The sequence below is a fragment of the Miniopterus natalensis genome, chromosome 10 (genome assembly GCF_054644295.1).
Source record: "Miniopterus natalensis isolate mMinNat1 chromosome 10, mMinNat1.hap1, whole genome shotgun sequence".
NCBI classification, from domain to species: domain Eukaryota; kingdom Metazoa; phylum Chordata; class Mammalia; order Chiroptera; family Miniopteridae; genus Miniopterus; species Miniopterus natalensis.
Genome location: NC_142090.1, coordinates 51,927,892 through 51,945,398, shown reverse-complemented (window position 1 = coordinate 51,945,398; position 17,507 = coordinate 51,927,892). Strand labels below are relative to the sequence as shown.

The following is a 17,507-nucleotide window of genomic DNA, read 5'->3' as shown; positions in this document are numbered from 1 at the left end:
GCAAAAGAGAAGTAGAAGGTGCTTCATGATGTCAATGCTGGGGCGGGAAGTTTTTTTGTTTTTGTTACCGTGTCTCCCAGACCCAGTTGAATCAGGGAATTTGAAAATCCTCCTGTTTTCAGTACTAGGTTGTTAAATGCTGAGATAACAATAATTTCTATTTTCAACAGATTTGGGTAGTAGAATTAAATAAAAAGGTTCTTTCTAAAAAATCCTGAGAGGATAGATAAAAAGTTTTTCATATTGTGATAATTATAAACAATGTATTCTAGCAGTGAGGAGGCGCACTGAGGTATCAGATGTCTCATATATTATTTTTCAAAATGAAGGAAATGTCATTAAAATGACAAAAATGACACAATATATCTGTTAAAAAAAATCAAAAGGTGTATTAAGAGAAAAGCAGAATTCTCTCCCTATGAAGAGGCAGTGACTTGTGATTTCCTTCTGTCTTTTCCTAACTCCCCCTTGTCTGCTTATGTGGAGACATAGTCATATATATTTATACAAGGAAACACTGATTTTGGAATTGGACAGTATAGAATGTGCTTCCCGTGTTGATGTAAAGTATACATTAGATAGGCCATGGTACTGTTCTACTTTTGCAGTAGTCCAAAGATTGAGTGAGAGCCTGCTTAGCTAAGCTACACATGAAGCTCCAATGTTTGCGTTACAAAGAGAGTTAAAATTTTATTTCCAAAATCAAATGCATTGAGAGATTTTGGTGGGGAGAAGGGGAGGGAAACTAACAGGAAGAAAGGAAAGAAGGAATCATGATAATTCATCATCAGATACTCATATATTTATAACCTTGAAATTATACTATGTGTTACATTGTTTCTTATCTGATTCATCTATTATGTAGTCTCTATGAGGACAGAAATTTTTGTCTTTTGTTCAGTGATATGTGCTAAGTAGAAATTGCTCAATAAATATTTGAATAAAGAAATGAATAAATGAATAAATTTGGCATCTCCTTTGACTGTGACACTTGCCAAAAAGAATAAGAGTAATTTAACTATAATGAAAGTCACTGACTCTAGGAATTTGTAAGTTAAAGTGGCTAATGTGGATGCTGATCATAATATTTTCTAGGAAAACATCAATGATAGAGTATGGGTAAAAATGTATGCTTTTAATATATTTTCTTCTTTTATCTTGTCTGGCTGCATGGTTATGGGTTTATGTATCATTGAAAGCCATGGAAGAAAACAAATGAGAAAACTAAATAATAGAACAGTAGAATTGACATTGACAGTAGATGCATAATTTTAGAGGAATTTTCTTCCATCAAGAAGGAGGTAAAATGGCGTGGAAAAATTCCCTTACATTGTAGCTCACTTTAGTCATGGTACTTGTGTAAGTAGCAATTACTTGATTATTTTTTGGAATTCAAAAAATATACATAAAGTTATTTATTTTGTGAAATGCTTCAAACATACAATAAGGTAAAGATAAAAATATAATAAATACACAGGTATTCAACACCCATATTGAGAACAAATATAGTGAATACCCAAATATCTCTCATGCATATTTAACAAATATTTTAATTCTACTTTTTGATACAGATTTTTTAAACAGAAATATAACATGTCAGTTGGGAGTTGAAAATTTCTTTTAACCTTCCCCAAATAAAAGTTTGGTTTCCATGAGATTGTGAAATAAGCCTTGTTATACTGGTGTATGAGTTTAAATAATTTCAATATGCTTAAAAAATTTTTAAAGCCATTTCGATGATTAAGAAAAAGGTTCAGTATAGTTTTTTGTTTTGTTTTTGTTTTTCATTAAATGAGCTTAATGGTGTAAAAGGTCAAATTACAAAGAAGTGTTTAAAAGTTTAAGAATGATTAGTTCAGTTTCTTTTCAAAAAGAAGTTGTTTGCAAATAAAGAGTATGTTTTTTGCCAGCCTAATAGCACTTCACAATTTCATACTGTGGAAAACTTTTGTGGTACCTATGTTCCACATGTTGACTCTTTCACCATGTAGAATTCTGTACAAAGAACTTCAGTGCCAAATCCCTAACATTGCTCACTTTGGGTGGAGAAGACTGTATCATGTAGAATTTGCCATTCTAATTTTCTTTGGCACTATTTAAAATTTTGTATAATAAGCATATATTATTTTGGAATTAAAAAAGGTAAATGTTAAAAAAAGGTACTTTAAAATTATCTCCAAAAACCAGTACCAACTTCAACAACAACACCTTTTCACATTGGATGTGATTTGAAAACAGCAGATGCACTTACCACCTGTATGTGTGCATGTGTGTGTGTGTATGATGTATATCTCACTTATATATGTATCTCACTAGTGAAATAAGAATATTGCTTCCTTATATTGCTCTTGCCAGTATATTCCAAAAATTAAAAGGAAACAGTGTTTTCTCTATTATATCATGCTATTTATGCTAAATTGAGGGGATGCCGTTATTTTTCCTATATTTTGTTAATAGATAATCTTCTTTTTAACCCAGCATGGTTAACAGTTTTTGTTTTTCACACATTTGATTATGTATCCTTGTAGGGGCAAGTAATGCTCTGCTAATTTAAGAAATTAGTGTTAATAATTTGACAAGCCTACTCTGGGTTGTATAACTAAAAACTGTTATGAGCCATCAAAAGAGAAAGTATTTAACATAACTGACTTATGGAATCTAATATATATTATAATTTATGTTTTTTTATGATACATGCTTTTCTATTTCTGGGAGTAATCAAACTTAGAGTAAATCAAAGGCAAAGAATAACAAAATTAACTTTAGAAGAAAAATACAATTCTATGTTGATTTTTACTCTTTGTTTTCTTAAAAAAAAATGGTTAAGTCTCTGAGGTTCATTAATTATGTTTTACTGTAATTATGTGAATATAATTAAATTAATTTGATCTTTTATGTTTTGCATGATGAGAGACATAGTTTCAGATGATATCATGCATTTTGAAAATGTTTTTACCTTTTATCTATGACCGTTGTTTTATTTTATTTCTAGGTAAAAGAATGGCTCTGTTTAAACTGTCAGATGCAAAGAGCTCTAGGAGGTGATCTGGCTCCAATTCCATCATCACCCCAGCCCAAACTGAAGACAGCTCCAGTTATTCCTGCATCAGCGGTGAGCAAACCATCTCCACAGTCACAGCAGATTTTTCCAAAGAAGGATACTGCACCCAAACATGATATCTCAAAGGCACCTGAGTCTAAGAAGCCCCCACCACTAGTGAAACAACCAACCCTTCATGGTTCTCCCCCAGTGACAGCTAAGCAGCCTCCTGTGGCAGAGCCCTCATCCAAGCCAGCCCCTCCCAAAGAACCTTCTGCCCCATCTGAGCTGGTCAAGGTCCCCATGGCTGACGACAAACCAAAGCAGCCCAAGACGGCAAAGCCAGCCACAGACATTGTGTCTTCATCATCAACAGCAACAAAACCTGATACTCCAGTCTCCAAAGTACCATCACAGGATCAAGAGAAAACAGCACCTCCTCTAAAAACAGACTCTGCAAAACCTTCCCAGAGTTTTCCACCAACAGGAGAAAAAGTCACCCCATTCGATTCTCAAGTCATGCCTCGACCTGCATCAGATTCGAAAATTATTTCACATCCTGGGCCTAGTATGGAGAGCAAAGGTCAAAAACAAGCTGATCCAGCTCAAAAGAAGGAAGAACCCAAAAAAGCACAAACCAAAATCAGTCCTAAGCCAGATGCCAAGCCAATGCCAAAAGGGTCACCGACACCTGCAGGCCCACGACCTACCACTAGCCAAACTGCACCTCCATCTCAACAGCCACCAAAGCCTCAGGAGCAGTCAAGACGTTTCAGTCTGAATCTGGGAAGTATTACTGATGCTCCTAAATCACAGCCCACCACTCCTCAAGAAACTGTGACTGGGAAACTCTTTGGGTTTGGAGCATCAATCTTCAGCCAGGCATCAAATCTAATCTCCACCGCAGGCCAGCCTGCATCCCATTCACAAAGTGGGCCAGGGGGCCCAGCAAAACAAGTCCCTCCTCCTGCACAGCCACCTCCTCAGGGGCCACCCAAATCTACGGGTCAGGCACCACCAGCACCTGCAAAGGTTACACCGGTGAAAAAGGAAACAAAAGCTCCAGTAGCTGAAAAATTAGAGCCCAAAGCTGAACAAGTTCCAACAGTAAAAAGAACAGAAACAGAAAAGAAGCCTCTGCCTGTTAAGGATAGCAAACCTTCTACAGCTGAGCCTCCAAAGGCTGCCCTTCCCCCCAAACTGGAGAAAACCCCCAAACCAGAATCAGCCTGTCCTCTTTGCAAAACTGAACTCAACATAGGCTCTAAGGATCCTCCTAACTTCAACACTTGCACTGAGTGCAAGAATCAAGTGTGCAATCTCTGTGGATTTAACCCTACACCACACTTGACTGAGGTAAGCAGTATTTATATTACTTATAGATGTGAGTTTATCATGTTTATTCTGAAATATTTTGGTAGCCAAATTTCTGAGCAAAAAATACATTTCTAGTAAAGAAAGCAAATTGATATAGAGACCTTAGAAGAAGTTTCAGTTGCTTTTTACAGGTTTACTTTCTTATTAAAAGTTCATGAAATTTATACTTTTCTGGGTTAATGCACCAGAAATAAGAAGATGAAATAAACTGACAACTTAAAGTAATTATCCTAATCCTTTATGAATTAACCACCTATAGCTTCGGAGGACTACCTGGTTTTCACTTATAAACATCAAGTAAGAGAAGTAATTTACTATTTCCAATAATTTACTATCTTTCTGATCCTTCCAGTTTCTTTAATATATGTAAAAAGAAGTTTGGTTGGTTGCAGATCTATAAAAAGACATGAGAATGTTATTTTACAAAAATTGTTAAGAACTTTGTGAATGGAATAATATTGTCTACTAGAAAATATCGGTTCAAATATATTATGCCTAGATTTTTTATAGTTCTATTTGAGCTATTATTTGGCATAAACATAATAGAATACTTTATTAGGAATGGTGGAAATTTTAAAAATATATAGATTTAATTACTAATGTCAAGGAACTGTTTTTTTTTCCTTAATGGAACAACAAGAATACTTTTTCCACAGAGTAAATGACCGAAAAACAGATAACAAATTTCTTCCTAATATAGATATAAAAGAATGAATCGATGAGCCTTAGTAATGTGTTAGGACTATTAGAATTTTGGATCTTGGGAGACTGATGGGTTAAATGATAACTGCTATCTTAGGTAAGTACCAACAATATTTTAATAAAAATTTTGGGATTGCATTTTAAGTAATTATTCATTATTTTTATACGAATCAAAAATACTTAAGGATTATTTTATTTCACTCTCCTTGATTTTATAATTCATTAGAATGAAAACTTGAACAGATTTTTAGCAACTATACAAAAGAAACTTTAAAGGTTCTTGCTGTGTTTTTTTTAAAGAATAAACCATATGATATTTTTATTTTCCACCTTTGAAAGATATTAGGTTGCTTTGATATTAACACCATATGAAAATATTGTCCTTATAGACTTAAAAGCAGATTTTTATTCTCTTTATGATGAATAATGTTAACTAAGATCCATTTTAAAAGCAGGTAAAATTTGTTTTTTTCAGTGTCATAAGTGGTAACAACTATAATTATTACACATAGTAATATTTTTAGAAGAGTTGCCTTTGGTTGTATATTCATGAAGAGGAAAATTTGGTTTTCCCAGTAAGCAGGTTCTTGAATAATGCTGTTTCATTCAGCATCCTTTTGTTGTAATGTTGACCAGGGGGGGAAAATGTGATTCCTGGCCAGAGCCTTGTCTGTACAGAGTTTGCATGTTCTCCCCATGTCTGTGTGGGTTTTCTCCAGGCCTTTAAGTTTCCTCCCACGTCCCAAAGATGTGTGTGCATTGGGTGAACTGGCATGTGGACACTGCCCCAGTCGGGGAGTGTGTGTGTGTGTGTGTGTGTGTGTGTGTGTGTGCACACTCTGTGATGGCAGTGTTCTGGCATGTGGACACTGCCCCAGTCGGGGAGTGTGTGTGTGTGTGTGCACACTCTGTGATGGCAGTGTTCTGTCCAGGGCAGGTCCCACCTTGCACTTGGAGCTGCAATGGGCTCCAGCCCCCTACAAACCTGAACTGAATTAGCAAGTTGGAAAATCGCTTTACTTTCATTAATCTTTCTCAAATGTATGTATAATAAATTTGTAAATTTATTCCAGTGTTTAATATTAGAAGTGTTTGGGGTCTTTATTTAGAAGCTTGGTGATGTTTTTGTGACCAGAAATATGCTGTAGGAACTTAACTCTTGTTTATATCAATTTACCTGAGGTAACATTTATTTTGCTATATGTTGTTTGCTTAAAGTCACAGTTTCTAAGAACCTAAGGACATCATTAAGCGAGGACTCACTGTGTTAATTTCATAGATTTCAAAAGTTATACTATTTAATGAGGAGCCATATGGTATCAATACCATGCAGTTAATTTAAATAGTTACAAAACTGCACCAATATAAACAATAATGTCTGTGTTTAAAGTGTATTTTGGGCACACTAATAAAAAAGTGTGTATACTGAGGGATAACTGTAACTTATATAAATGTGTGTATATATATATTAATATGTATACATTTGGGCCAGTTTTGTCAGTGTTTGGAGGTATGAAATGAGAGCCCTGAGTAGAGAATCAATAAACCTTTCACAAAAATCTTTTGATTTTTTTTATGTGTTGGCCAATTATATTTTAGAGATGGTAAATTGCAAAGGAGATTTCTTGAATAAAGCAGAGAATTATCTAGGCATGTATGGAATTTCAATAGTTTGAAAAGTATAAATGGTTTCAAGTTTTTAAATGGTTTAGGTAAAGTCCAATTTTAAATGGCATCAGTTGGATTTAGACAGTCTTGCTGAGATTATTTTGCTGTGTAGTAATTCCGTTGAATGTTGAAGATCGTGTTTCAGAGGAGAAAAAATTTTGATGTAACAGGAGCAGTGGATTAGTGTTCCTAGCTCAATTTGACTATACTAATCTGCAAGAAGTTTTCAGTTAGTATAAGCGTTACCAGGGAGACAGGAGACGACAAGACCTCTGTTCTTGTCTTCATGAAGAAAATATTTCAGTCAAGAGACAAAGTGCATCAGAGCAAGCAAGAATTTGTTGACCGCAGCAAAAACATACTTAGGGTGGTGAAACAAGGAAGGTGCGTAGAGAAAGAAACAGGAGAGCCTAGGCTGGGCTGCTTTGGCTCCCGGAGAACAGGGAATCTTGGAGACAGGTTTAGGGGTAAGCCCAGGACAAGCTGCTGCTGCCCATTGCTCCCCTGGTTGCAAGTATAGTGGGGTCCCCTCAGAGGGAAGAAGGGGCATGGAGATGGCACTGGTGTGCTCCCCTGGAGGAGAGTGCTCACTGGGTCCTTTGTCCAGAACATATTTATCTTTTTCTTGCAGATGGAAATCTTAGGGGGGGTCTCAGGGGAAGGTCTCAATTGAATATTCACCAGTTTTCCAGGTGTACTGTTTCAGGGTCGTGATATCCACTGATTGGTCGGTGCCAGGCAGGGGGTCATTAGTCAATATAGGTGGTCCTGAGGCAGCCACTGCATCACTTATCAGGTTTTGCTGTTTTTCTGCACCTAGAGCTAAAATACAGCTGAGGCCTACATGTTATGTTTAGGGAGGAAAAGATCAGGGGACTCTAGACCGCATGACCAGCAATATGCTAGAGGAGGAAAGGTTACCTTGAGGGTGAGGTTCTTGTTTTACAGTTTTGCCCCTTGGTAGGCATCTGGGGCTTTTTGCCCTGGTGAGTTTCTGTACCTGGTCATCGTCCTTGCTTTGCTCGTGTCTGCCCAGCTACCTACATAACTTAAGGCCTTAATGGCCTCTGGTCTCTAGCTAAAGTCCTTTGGCTCACATGACATCCAGGGAGTGAATAAAAATTAGTTGAGTTAATCCATGTTCAAATTGTTTTCATTATTTTTACCCAAAGGGCTTTAGAGAACTTGGTGAAGGAGTTAGTTGAAGAGGAAGGCCCTTTGTGTTTGCATATGCGTGTGTGCATACATACACATATGTGTCCAGGAAATTGTAAATGTCATATACAGGCTTAACTTGGTGCTATCCCAGTGTTCATACTACTGATTTCTTCACCCATAGTGGTTGAAGCTTTGAAAGCATCGCCTCCTTGATCCTTGTTTTAATTCTGTGGTTTCTTCATTCTGTTTGTGATATTTTTCTTGCGATCCCGTATTTCCTGCTGGGCTGGCACTGTACTTTCATTGTAGTTTTAGAAAACACATTCTGAAAATACACTTTATGCCTGCAACGTAAAGATGTGGTATTCCTTAAGAAAGGATTCAACTGTTCCTGTTAATTTTTCTAATAAAACACATATGACTCTCTTATAAGCCTCCGCTTCTGCTGTGCAATCACTGTGAGGCAGGACTTCTTTTTCTGCTGGTGCCTTCTGCGCTCCCCTTTCTCTCTTCTGCTCCTCTGGTGGCCAGAAGAGCCGTCCTCTTTGTCACGGGTCCGGGAGCTCTCCTAGTAGCCCACCTTCCTCCCCACATTAATCAAACCCACCTGCCTCTAGGGTTGTGTCCTGTCTTTCACACTCCACAGCCCCCGCGACACCTGTGGAGTGCCAGGCTGCCTGCAGGGCTCCCCGGTGTAGCCAGGCTTCAGCCTAAGCCTTATGGTTTAACTGTTCGATGCCCAGTATGTATAAATGGCACTATAATCCATTAACCTCTGCTAGCAAGGAACACTGGTTTTAAGCTTTAATTTCTGCCAACTCCGGGAATATTTTATCTTGGAAGAAGTTTTAAAAGCTGCTGCAAGGCTTTTTGAACAAGCTAGATTATAGAATTTGGAAGCCTGCTAAGAAAAACAGCTTAAATTGGCAATCGATTTACCTAGTGAATTTTAATCATCTGGTTTAGTTCAAATGCAAAAAGGTGTCAAATTTCTCATGTTGGGTATTTATTTTATTGTTTGTACTACCCTCTTTAAAAGTAACTTTTTGCTATGAAAACAAGACTTAAATTTTTTTTCCTCATGTTTTAGGAAGTCCTAGGGACTTCCTTAGTAAGGTAATTATGCATGGCCTAAATGATATAGAAATAGCTTGCATGTTTCTGTCACTTTGCTTCTACTAAAATTTGTCACTAGACAACAAATGGGCCTTTTGAACCAATTAAGACACAGCGGTGTAACTGAGATCCCTTCAGATCTTTACTCTCCAGCCTGGGTGGCGTCTGCATTCTCTGTAGTGGGGTCGAGCTGCATTTTTTAGTTTGGCAAAAACATAATCTCTTGCCTTTATTTTAAAGATCATTACATAAGACTTAAAAATCCAAATCTGGTACTGAAAAGCATTTCAGCACGCACACATATATGAATGATAATTAAAGAATTATAAAAAATCAATAAGGAGAAAAGAATTCTAATTAGTTTCAAGAGAAGTACTTAAAAGATCTACATTCTGAGTAAATATTTCTGTTTTATAGCAAAGAGGGACGCTTAATGACACTTTCTGACATAAGAAAGTTGGTAAGTTTGTAGAAACAAAATTTTTAGTTATTAATTTTAGGAGAAATTTGATGTTACATTTTTATTAAGTGATATTTAGTTGAAAAATCCAAGCATAGATATAACACTTAAACAAAAAAGTAATTTCTCCATTAGTTTTTTAAATGCATTTTTACGTAATAGTTAATGTTCCACTCTATCACTCAGTTTTATGGATATGTGCTTTTTCATACACATTGTTCACATTTTAAGGATTTAGGTCATTTTCATTTTAAATAAAATGAACATTTCTGGATATAAGTATTTGTATTTTTAACTGTTTCCCAAGAAAAACTTCTTAGTACTAGGGTTACTAAATTAAGGGATGAGGACCCTGAAGTATCAACTCTCTGGAGATGTGATAGCAGTCCACATTGTCACCACGAGCATATATGATTGCTTTCATACTGTAGCCTCGCCAAACTTGAATAATATTATTTAAAATAGTATTTGTTAATGTAGAACTCTAAAAGTGTTATGGTATTGTTCCTTTGATTTGTATTTCTTTGGTTACAAGAAATTTTATTTAGATATTAAATGTAAATAGATCATTCTAATTATGACCCAAATAAAACATTGTGTAGACATTGTGGCATCAGGTAAACGGATATGAATCATGTTGCTATTTTTCTTAAATACTAATGGGGCTGGTATTGGGACAGGCTGATGTGCAAGGCATTGTGCTACACAGTTTATTCAAAACAATCATGTGGGGTAGGTTTTACCACTATTTGAGAGATCAGGAGAATGCGTACAGAGAGGTGCAGTGGTCAGGCCACAGACATGCGATTCACAGTCTGAACCAGTTCACTGTCCTGTGCTATGTTCTAGTAACCAGGGAACTGGGTAAAAATTACCATTTGTTCTGTGATCTCTTACCTATAAGCTTTGTCAGTTGGTAATAACTAGGGCTTTAATAATGCCAGAATGGCTCCCATCAACAAATCATCAAATGACAAGTGCTGGCGAGGATGTGGAGAAAAGGGCACCCCGGTACACTGCTGGTGGGAACGCAGACTGGTGCAGCCACTACTGAAAACAGTATGGAGTTTCCTCAAAAAATTAAATATGGAACTGCCATTTGATTCAGTGATCCCACTTCTAGGAATATATCCTAAGAATCCTGAAACACAAATCAGAAAGAATAAATGCACCCCTGTGTACATAGCAGCACAATTTACAATAGGTAAGATCTGGAACCATCCCAAGTGCCCATCAGTAGATGAGTGGATAAAAAAGCTGTGGGACACATACACCATGGAATACTATGCAGCTATAAAGAAGAAGGATCTCATACCCTTTGGGACAGTATGGATGGAACTGGAGAAAATTGTGCTAAGTGAAATAAGCCAGGCAGAGAAAGACAAACATCACATGATCTCACTCACATGTGAAATCTAATGAGCAAAATAAACTGATGAAAGTAGATCCAAAGACATAGAACCATGGAACAGACTGAGAAAGCTCAGAGGGAAGGCGGGGGTGGGTGGATGGGTGAGGAGATATTAACCAAAGACTTTATAGGCATATATGCATAACCCATGGACACAGACAATAGTGTGGTGGAGTGGAGGTGAGATGGAAGGGGACAATACGGGATAAAAGGGGACATCTGTAATACTTCCAGCAATAAAGATAAATTAAAAAAATCAATCAATAAAAAAAATAAATTTGATAATATGTGCATCAAAATCAGGTAATGTCTGGGGTGCACAGAATAATGGTGGCTGTGTTACACAGTTGAATTTAGGAGAATGGGCAGATTAAGAGGTCCAGAAGCATAGAAGCCAGCATCATTACACCAGTTTTCTTTCCAGATAAGTCTACTGATTGGTCAGCATTTATAGGTGAAAGCATATGGCTGAATGATGAAATGATGTCCCTGCCTTCTTACATAATGAGTGTGGGGGTATAAAATATACTTGCTGCAGCTCAAGCAATATTACTTTATTCCTGCCAATGCAGACAAAAACCTGACTCCCTGGAAATGATGAACATTGAAGTGTTCCATTGGTGGTGGCGGTGGTTGTTAATCTTCACTTCTACTGACATTTTTGTGTAGCCTCCTTTGTTACAGTCTCAGGAGTGGAATTGCTGGACCATAGGTTATGTATATTTTAAATTGGTTCTCTGCAGCAGGTATATCAATTTATATTCTGACCAAGTTCGTATGCAAGCTTTGGTTTCATTAGAGGTGCATTGCCTGTTAAGATAGTCATTGGACAAAGGTGGCTGATGAGCACTGTGGCTAGTTCAATTAAGATTGCTTTTAAGTGCAAAAAACACACTGGATTTCAAAAACTTAGCATGAAAAAGTGTAAAATAGCTCATTAATAATTTTATGTTGATTACTTTTGTATAAGGCTTTTTTTCCTTAAATATTACCATTGCTACGGCCTTTTCATCACGTAACTTTACATTTACATATGCATGCCCTGTGGTATACAGCTGTGTAGGATAATTCTTTATACAAGAAAAACATGACGATATTTGTTGCACTCTGATGATCTCTTCCAGAGCTCAGTTTCTTCATGTTGCTCAAGATAGCTAGGTCTTTTTGTATGTTCTACTGAGCAGACAGGTCACAGGGCTTTCATCTCAAAAGACACTAGTGCTGCCTGGCCTGGCCTGAGGAGCAATGTTCTCATTCCTGCTATCAGTAAGAAATGTCCATACTGTTTACTAGAGTCAGAATATCTTCTCTTCACTACCGACCCCTCTGGTTCCAAATGTTTCCTGTACAGTATTAGTTCTTTCCAGAACTTTTGGGTCTTTTCATATTTTCCCTATGGCCTTGGATGAAAAACATCATTTTTTTAAGTCAGTTGCTATTAGAACACTCAGCAATACAGAGTATTAGAATTTGAATATATTATCTCCTATTTTCTTTCTTTTCTTAATGGCCATTCATTTTACCTTTAAAGCTTTATTCCAATAATTTGAATTGAATTACAAAAACAGTATTCCTTATAACAATCCATAGAGTACTAAAGTTTCTGAAGTAAAATGAATACCTTCCTCTTCTCCATATGCTTTGTATTAATGATTTGGTATCTCTTCTGACACATCTTTTGTTGTTGTTGTTAATCCTCACTGAGGATATTTTTCCATTGCTTTTAGATAGAGTGGAGGGAGAAAGGAAGGAAAGGAGGGAGGGAGAGGGAAACATCAATGTGAGAGAGACACATCGATTGGTTTTCTCCCGCATGTGCCCAGACTATGGCCAGGAACCAAACTTGTAACCCAGGTATGTGCCCTTGACCAGGAATCAAACCCGTGACCGTTTGGTGCACAGGATGCTGCTCTAACCACTGAGTGACACCAGCCAGGGCCTGGCATGTCTTTTTGTTGTTTTCGCTTTTTGTTTTTATAATGGTTATGTAAACAGAAAAATGTAGGATTTGGAATTTTGTAAAAAAATGGTTTATGGAATAGTTATGTTCTTTAAAATAATGTATTTATTTTGAAATGAGCATGTGATCTTACTATACATATATATTTTTTGGTTGTTGGTGCCTTGATTGATACTTAAAGATGATAATGGAGTTAAAACAGTAAGATAAAGAAAATATTAGTTTTGATATGGCTTCTTTCTATCTTTACTTACAGGAGTTCTGTTCAGCTAGTCTTCAGATGGTTCTCCAGGTTGACTGTTCTATAATTTAGTTGTAATTTTGATGTGGTCAAAGGAGGAGGTGAGCGCAGCATTTACTTACTCCGCCGTCTTGACCAGAAGCCTACATATTTTTATTGACTTCTTTTTTCCCCCCACAAAACTTTATACATTAGACTTTCTTTCAAGTGAATACTCATTGACTTACCTCATTTTATTTATTAGGTAATAGCTGTGCAGTATCTCAATACTGAAGTGCATTCCCTTCTTGACAACTGAGAAATTCAGTGCATTCTATTTCCTGTTACTGTGCAGACTAGGCAGGAGTAAAACACTTACACATACTTTTTTCACTGTATTTTGATGTGTTAGATAAATTACTTGAAATGGGTGAGCAAGGTTAAGGAAAATGATTTTAACAAAACTTTCATATTATTTTATTTTAAAATGATAGTAATTATAGTTCTGCCAACAAACTATGAATGTTTTTACTTTCCTACAGTGACTAATAGTTCACATTTCTCAACTTCAAGAGTCATAAATTATGTTTTATTGTGTAATTTTAAATTTTCCTGCCTATTTTGAGCTTAAGCATTATATATTTATCAACATCATAAGTTTATCAACCATTAATATTATTCTTTTTTAAAAATTGCTCATTTATACCCATTGGTCATTTTTCTTCATGTGGGGATGTTTCTATTTCTTATAATATTTTAGAGAACTTAAGTCTTTGTCAACCTCTCTTGAAATTATTTTCCCTATCATTTGTTTATAACTTTATGAAAATTTCTTTCTTATATAAGTTTTTTTAAAAAATCTTTTTATGCAATCAGGTATTTTAATTTTTCCTTGTGATTACTTCTCTTGCTAAAGAAGTCCTTTTTATGTTTATGCTATAAAGATAGTTTTCTACATTTACTTCTAAACCTCTGTATATAGATTTTTTTTCACTTCTGATTTCTTAAATATCAGTAATTTTTTTGTATGGTAAGAGGTGAAGGGTCTAATTTTTTTTTAACTTTTTTTTCTAATTACAGTTTATATTCAATATACTATATTACTTTTAGGTGTACAGCGTAGTGCTTAGATGGTCATATGCTTTGCAAAGTGGTCCCCCCACTATTTCAAGTACCCACCTAGCCCATACATAGTTATTACAATATTACTGACTATATTCCTCATGCTGTAATTTACATCCTTGTGATTATTCTCTAACTACCAATTTGTACTTCTTAATCCCTTTACTTTTTTCACTCAGCCCCCCAACCTCTTCCCCTCTAGAAACCATCAGTCTGTTCTCTCTGTATTTGAGTCTGTTTCTATTTTGTTTGTTTTGTTCTTTAGATTTCATATATAAGTGAAATAATATAGTATTTGTCTTTCTCTGTCTGACTTATTTCACTTAGCATAATACCCTCTAGGTCCATCCATGTTGTCACAAAAGGTAAGATTTTATTTTTTTATGGCTGACTAGTACTCCATTGTGTGTATGAACCACAACTTTTTTATTTACTCATCTGTTAATGGGTACTTGGGCTGCTTTCATATCTTGGCTATTGTAAATAATGCAGTAGTGAACATGGGGGTACATGGGGGTATATTCTTTTGAATTAGTGTTTTAGTTTTCTTCAGATATATAAGTGGAATTGCTGGGTCATAAGGCAGTTTTATTTTTAATTTTTTGAGGAACCTCTACACTGTTTCCCATAGTGGTTGCACCAATCTTCATTCCTACCAAAAATGTACTAGGGTCCCCTTTTCTCCACATCCTCGAAGGATCTAATCTTATATATTCAAGATGCATAGCCCCTTGCCTCCACATTACTTATTAAGTAATTCACTCTTTCACTCAGATTTTTAGTGCCACTTTTATCATGTAATAAATTTCCATTAAAACAATTAACTTCTAGATTCTTTAATTTTTACTATTATATGACTAGTTTACAATGTAAGTACTTTACTGTTTTTGTTAGTCTAGTTTTAATATTTAGATATTAAATATACATGAAAACCATAGGAAGGAGACTAGTAATTGGGTATTCTCCAGCCTAGGATTTGACTTGACTCTACTTATAAGCTAATAAATCAACTTATTACTCTGCTATAGATGCCAGTAGTAGATATGAGATTCTTGGTTCATAGACAGAGAATGTTATTATTCACAGCACAGTAAGCGGCATGACCATTAGCATATTTTCATCAGGTCCTTTTGCCCCCATTCTCATGGGGTCATGTGATATGGGCCTAGATTAATACTGCACATGCAAGCATTGAGTAGCAGGCAAGGAGCACTGAGCTTGTAGAATCTACTCATTTATAGCAAGCGGTAAGCTAGTTTGCTCTTTGTCCCATTGGCAATATTACCTCCTATCTTAAGGTTGCCCACTGCGCACACAAGCTTGAGAAACAGCCAAGCTTAAGAGCAGCCAGGACCTTGCATTGTCAGCATACCCTATGAGACATGTAGGAGAGGGAAAGAATCACTGAGGATTGTTTTTCCCAAGAGGTATCAATAACCTAGTGGATTTTAACCTTAAAATATTATGACCTTCTCCTTCAAATGATGTTAACTAGAGATGAAATATAGAAAACAGATAAAAATGAAAGTGTGCTGGTAGAGGCCAACTTTAGCCACTTGACTGAAGCCAGGAAGCTGCCCATTTGGCAAACTCTCTTACTGTTCTTAGGCCTGTCTCTGATCCAGCTCCATGAAATTAATATGAAAAAGGACTACCTGTCAACCTCCCTGCTTTACAGATAAAGAAAATTAAGCTCAGGGAATTAAAATGATATGTGTAAGGTTGGGACCAGATACTGGTTGCTACAGAACTAAGTAAAAATACCTTTTTCGTTGTTTATTTTCTATATCTCCCTTTTTAAATTTATTTTTATTTTTTTATTTAAAAAAATATATATCTTTATTGATTTCAGAGAGAGGAAGGGAGAGGGAGAGAGAGAATTGAAGTATCAATGATGAGAGAGTCATTGATCGGCTGCCTCCTACATGCCCCTGACTGGGGATCTAGCCTGCACCCTGGGCATGTTCCCTGACCAGGAATCAAATTGCTATCTCCTGGATCCTAGGTCTGTGCTCAACTGCTGAGCCACACCAGGCTGGGCTACATCTCCTTTTAAAGATCCCTTTCTTTCTTTACTTAAATTGTGTGAACAAAAGAAACAAGAGGAAAATTTGTGAAACAGCTCCATCATCTATCCAAACAATCATTGCTCCAATAGAAAAATATGTTCCATAGTTTAATATATATTAACATTTTATTGCTCCATTATAATGTGGGTTACATAATTCCACACATTAATATAATGTTGCCTGGCTGGCATGGCTCAGTGGTTGAGTATCCACCTCTGATCCAGGAGGTAGCTGTTCGATTCCTGGTCAGGGCACATGCCCAGGTTGTGGGCTCCATCCCTGGTGGGGACGTATGGGAGGCAGCCAATCAGTAACTCACCATTAATGCTTCTATCTCTCTCTCTCCCTTCCTCTCTCTGAAATCAGTAAAGACATATTAAAAAAAAAATACAATGTTAATATGATTTGAAAACAAATTCATTGGCTTTTGTACTATATAGGCAGATTTATGGGCATGACTCTGGGATTACTCTTTCATTAAACCATAGAAATCTGCATAATCAGATGACAAAATCATATTTCTGGTCTAAATATGATAGTCTGTACTACTGATAATATAATTTATGTGGTTGTTTTATACAACTTATTGTAGATCTGTCTTAGATAGAAGAAAATGTAATTATAGATATTTATAAATAATTGAAACAATATGTTTTTAATGTTAATATTGGAAAGTTATATATGTGTATATATATGCATGTATACATCTTTGTGTGTGTGCACATTTATATATGTATATTTCAGATCTAAAAATAGAAGTTTCTCTGGGAAAAAGCTAGGATTTAAAATACCACAAGGGTTAATTTGGGGGATAATGTACACAATGTTGTGTATTTGCATATAGAATTGTGAATCACATATTCCTTGTCAATTTTTAAGAAGATGTAGGGTCAAACAGAAATACAGTACATAGAAATCAAAATGTCTTATACATGGACTAACAATTGGAATAAAAAAAATTTCAGATATCTATGTGTGGAATGACTAAACTATTATTTAAATCCTTTTTGCCTCTCTTGTCTTTTTAAAAATTTTACGAGAAAAGGTGTTTATGGACAATTAGATGTGAGAAGACTTTCCATTTTAACTCACCAGTTTGGGAAGTCACAGAAAGAAGGGATGTTCATTTAAAGCATTTTTAGTTCTGTGTTTTTTGAATAGTATAATTAGATTGTTTTAACAGCTAATAAATATCATATGTAAG

At 35.9% G+C, this 17,507-nt stretch overlaps 1 protein-coding gene across 1 annotated transcript in view; it reads left to right on the top strand.

Moving 5' to 3' along the window:
• PCLO (piccolo presynaptic cytomatrix protein) overlaps positions 1 to 17,507 on the top strand; it is a 341,606-nt gene that overhangs the window by 25,332 nt on the left and 298,767 nt on the right. Inside the window, exon 3 of the mRNA XM_087821122.1 lies at positions 2,993 to 4,396. Coding sequence (XP_087677248.1) covers positions 2,993 to 4,396 — 1,404 coding nt within the window. The remainder of the gene's footprint in view (positions 1 to 2,992; positions 4,397 to 17,507) is intronic.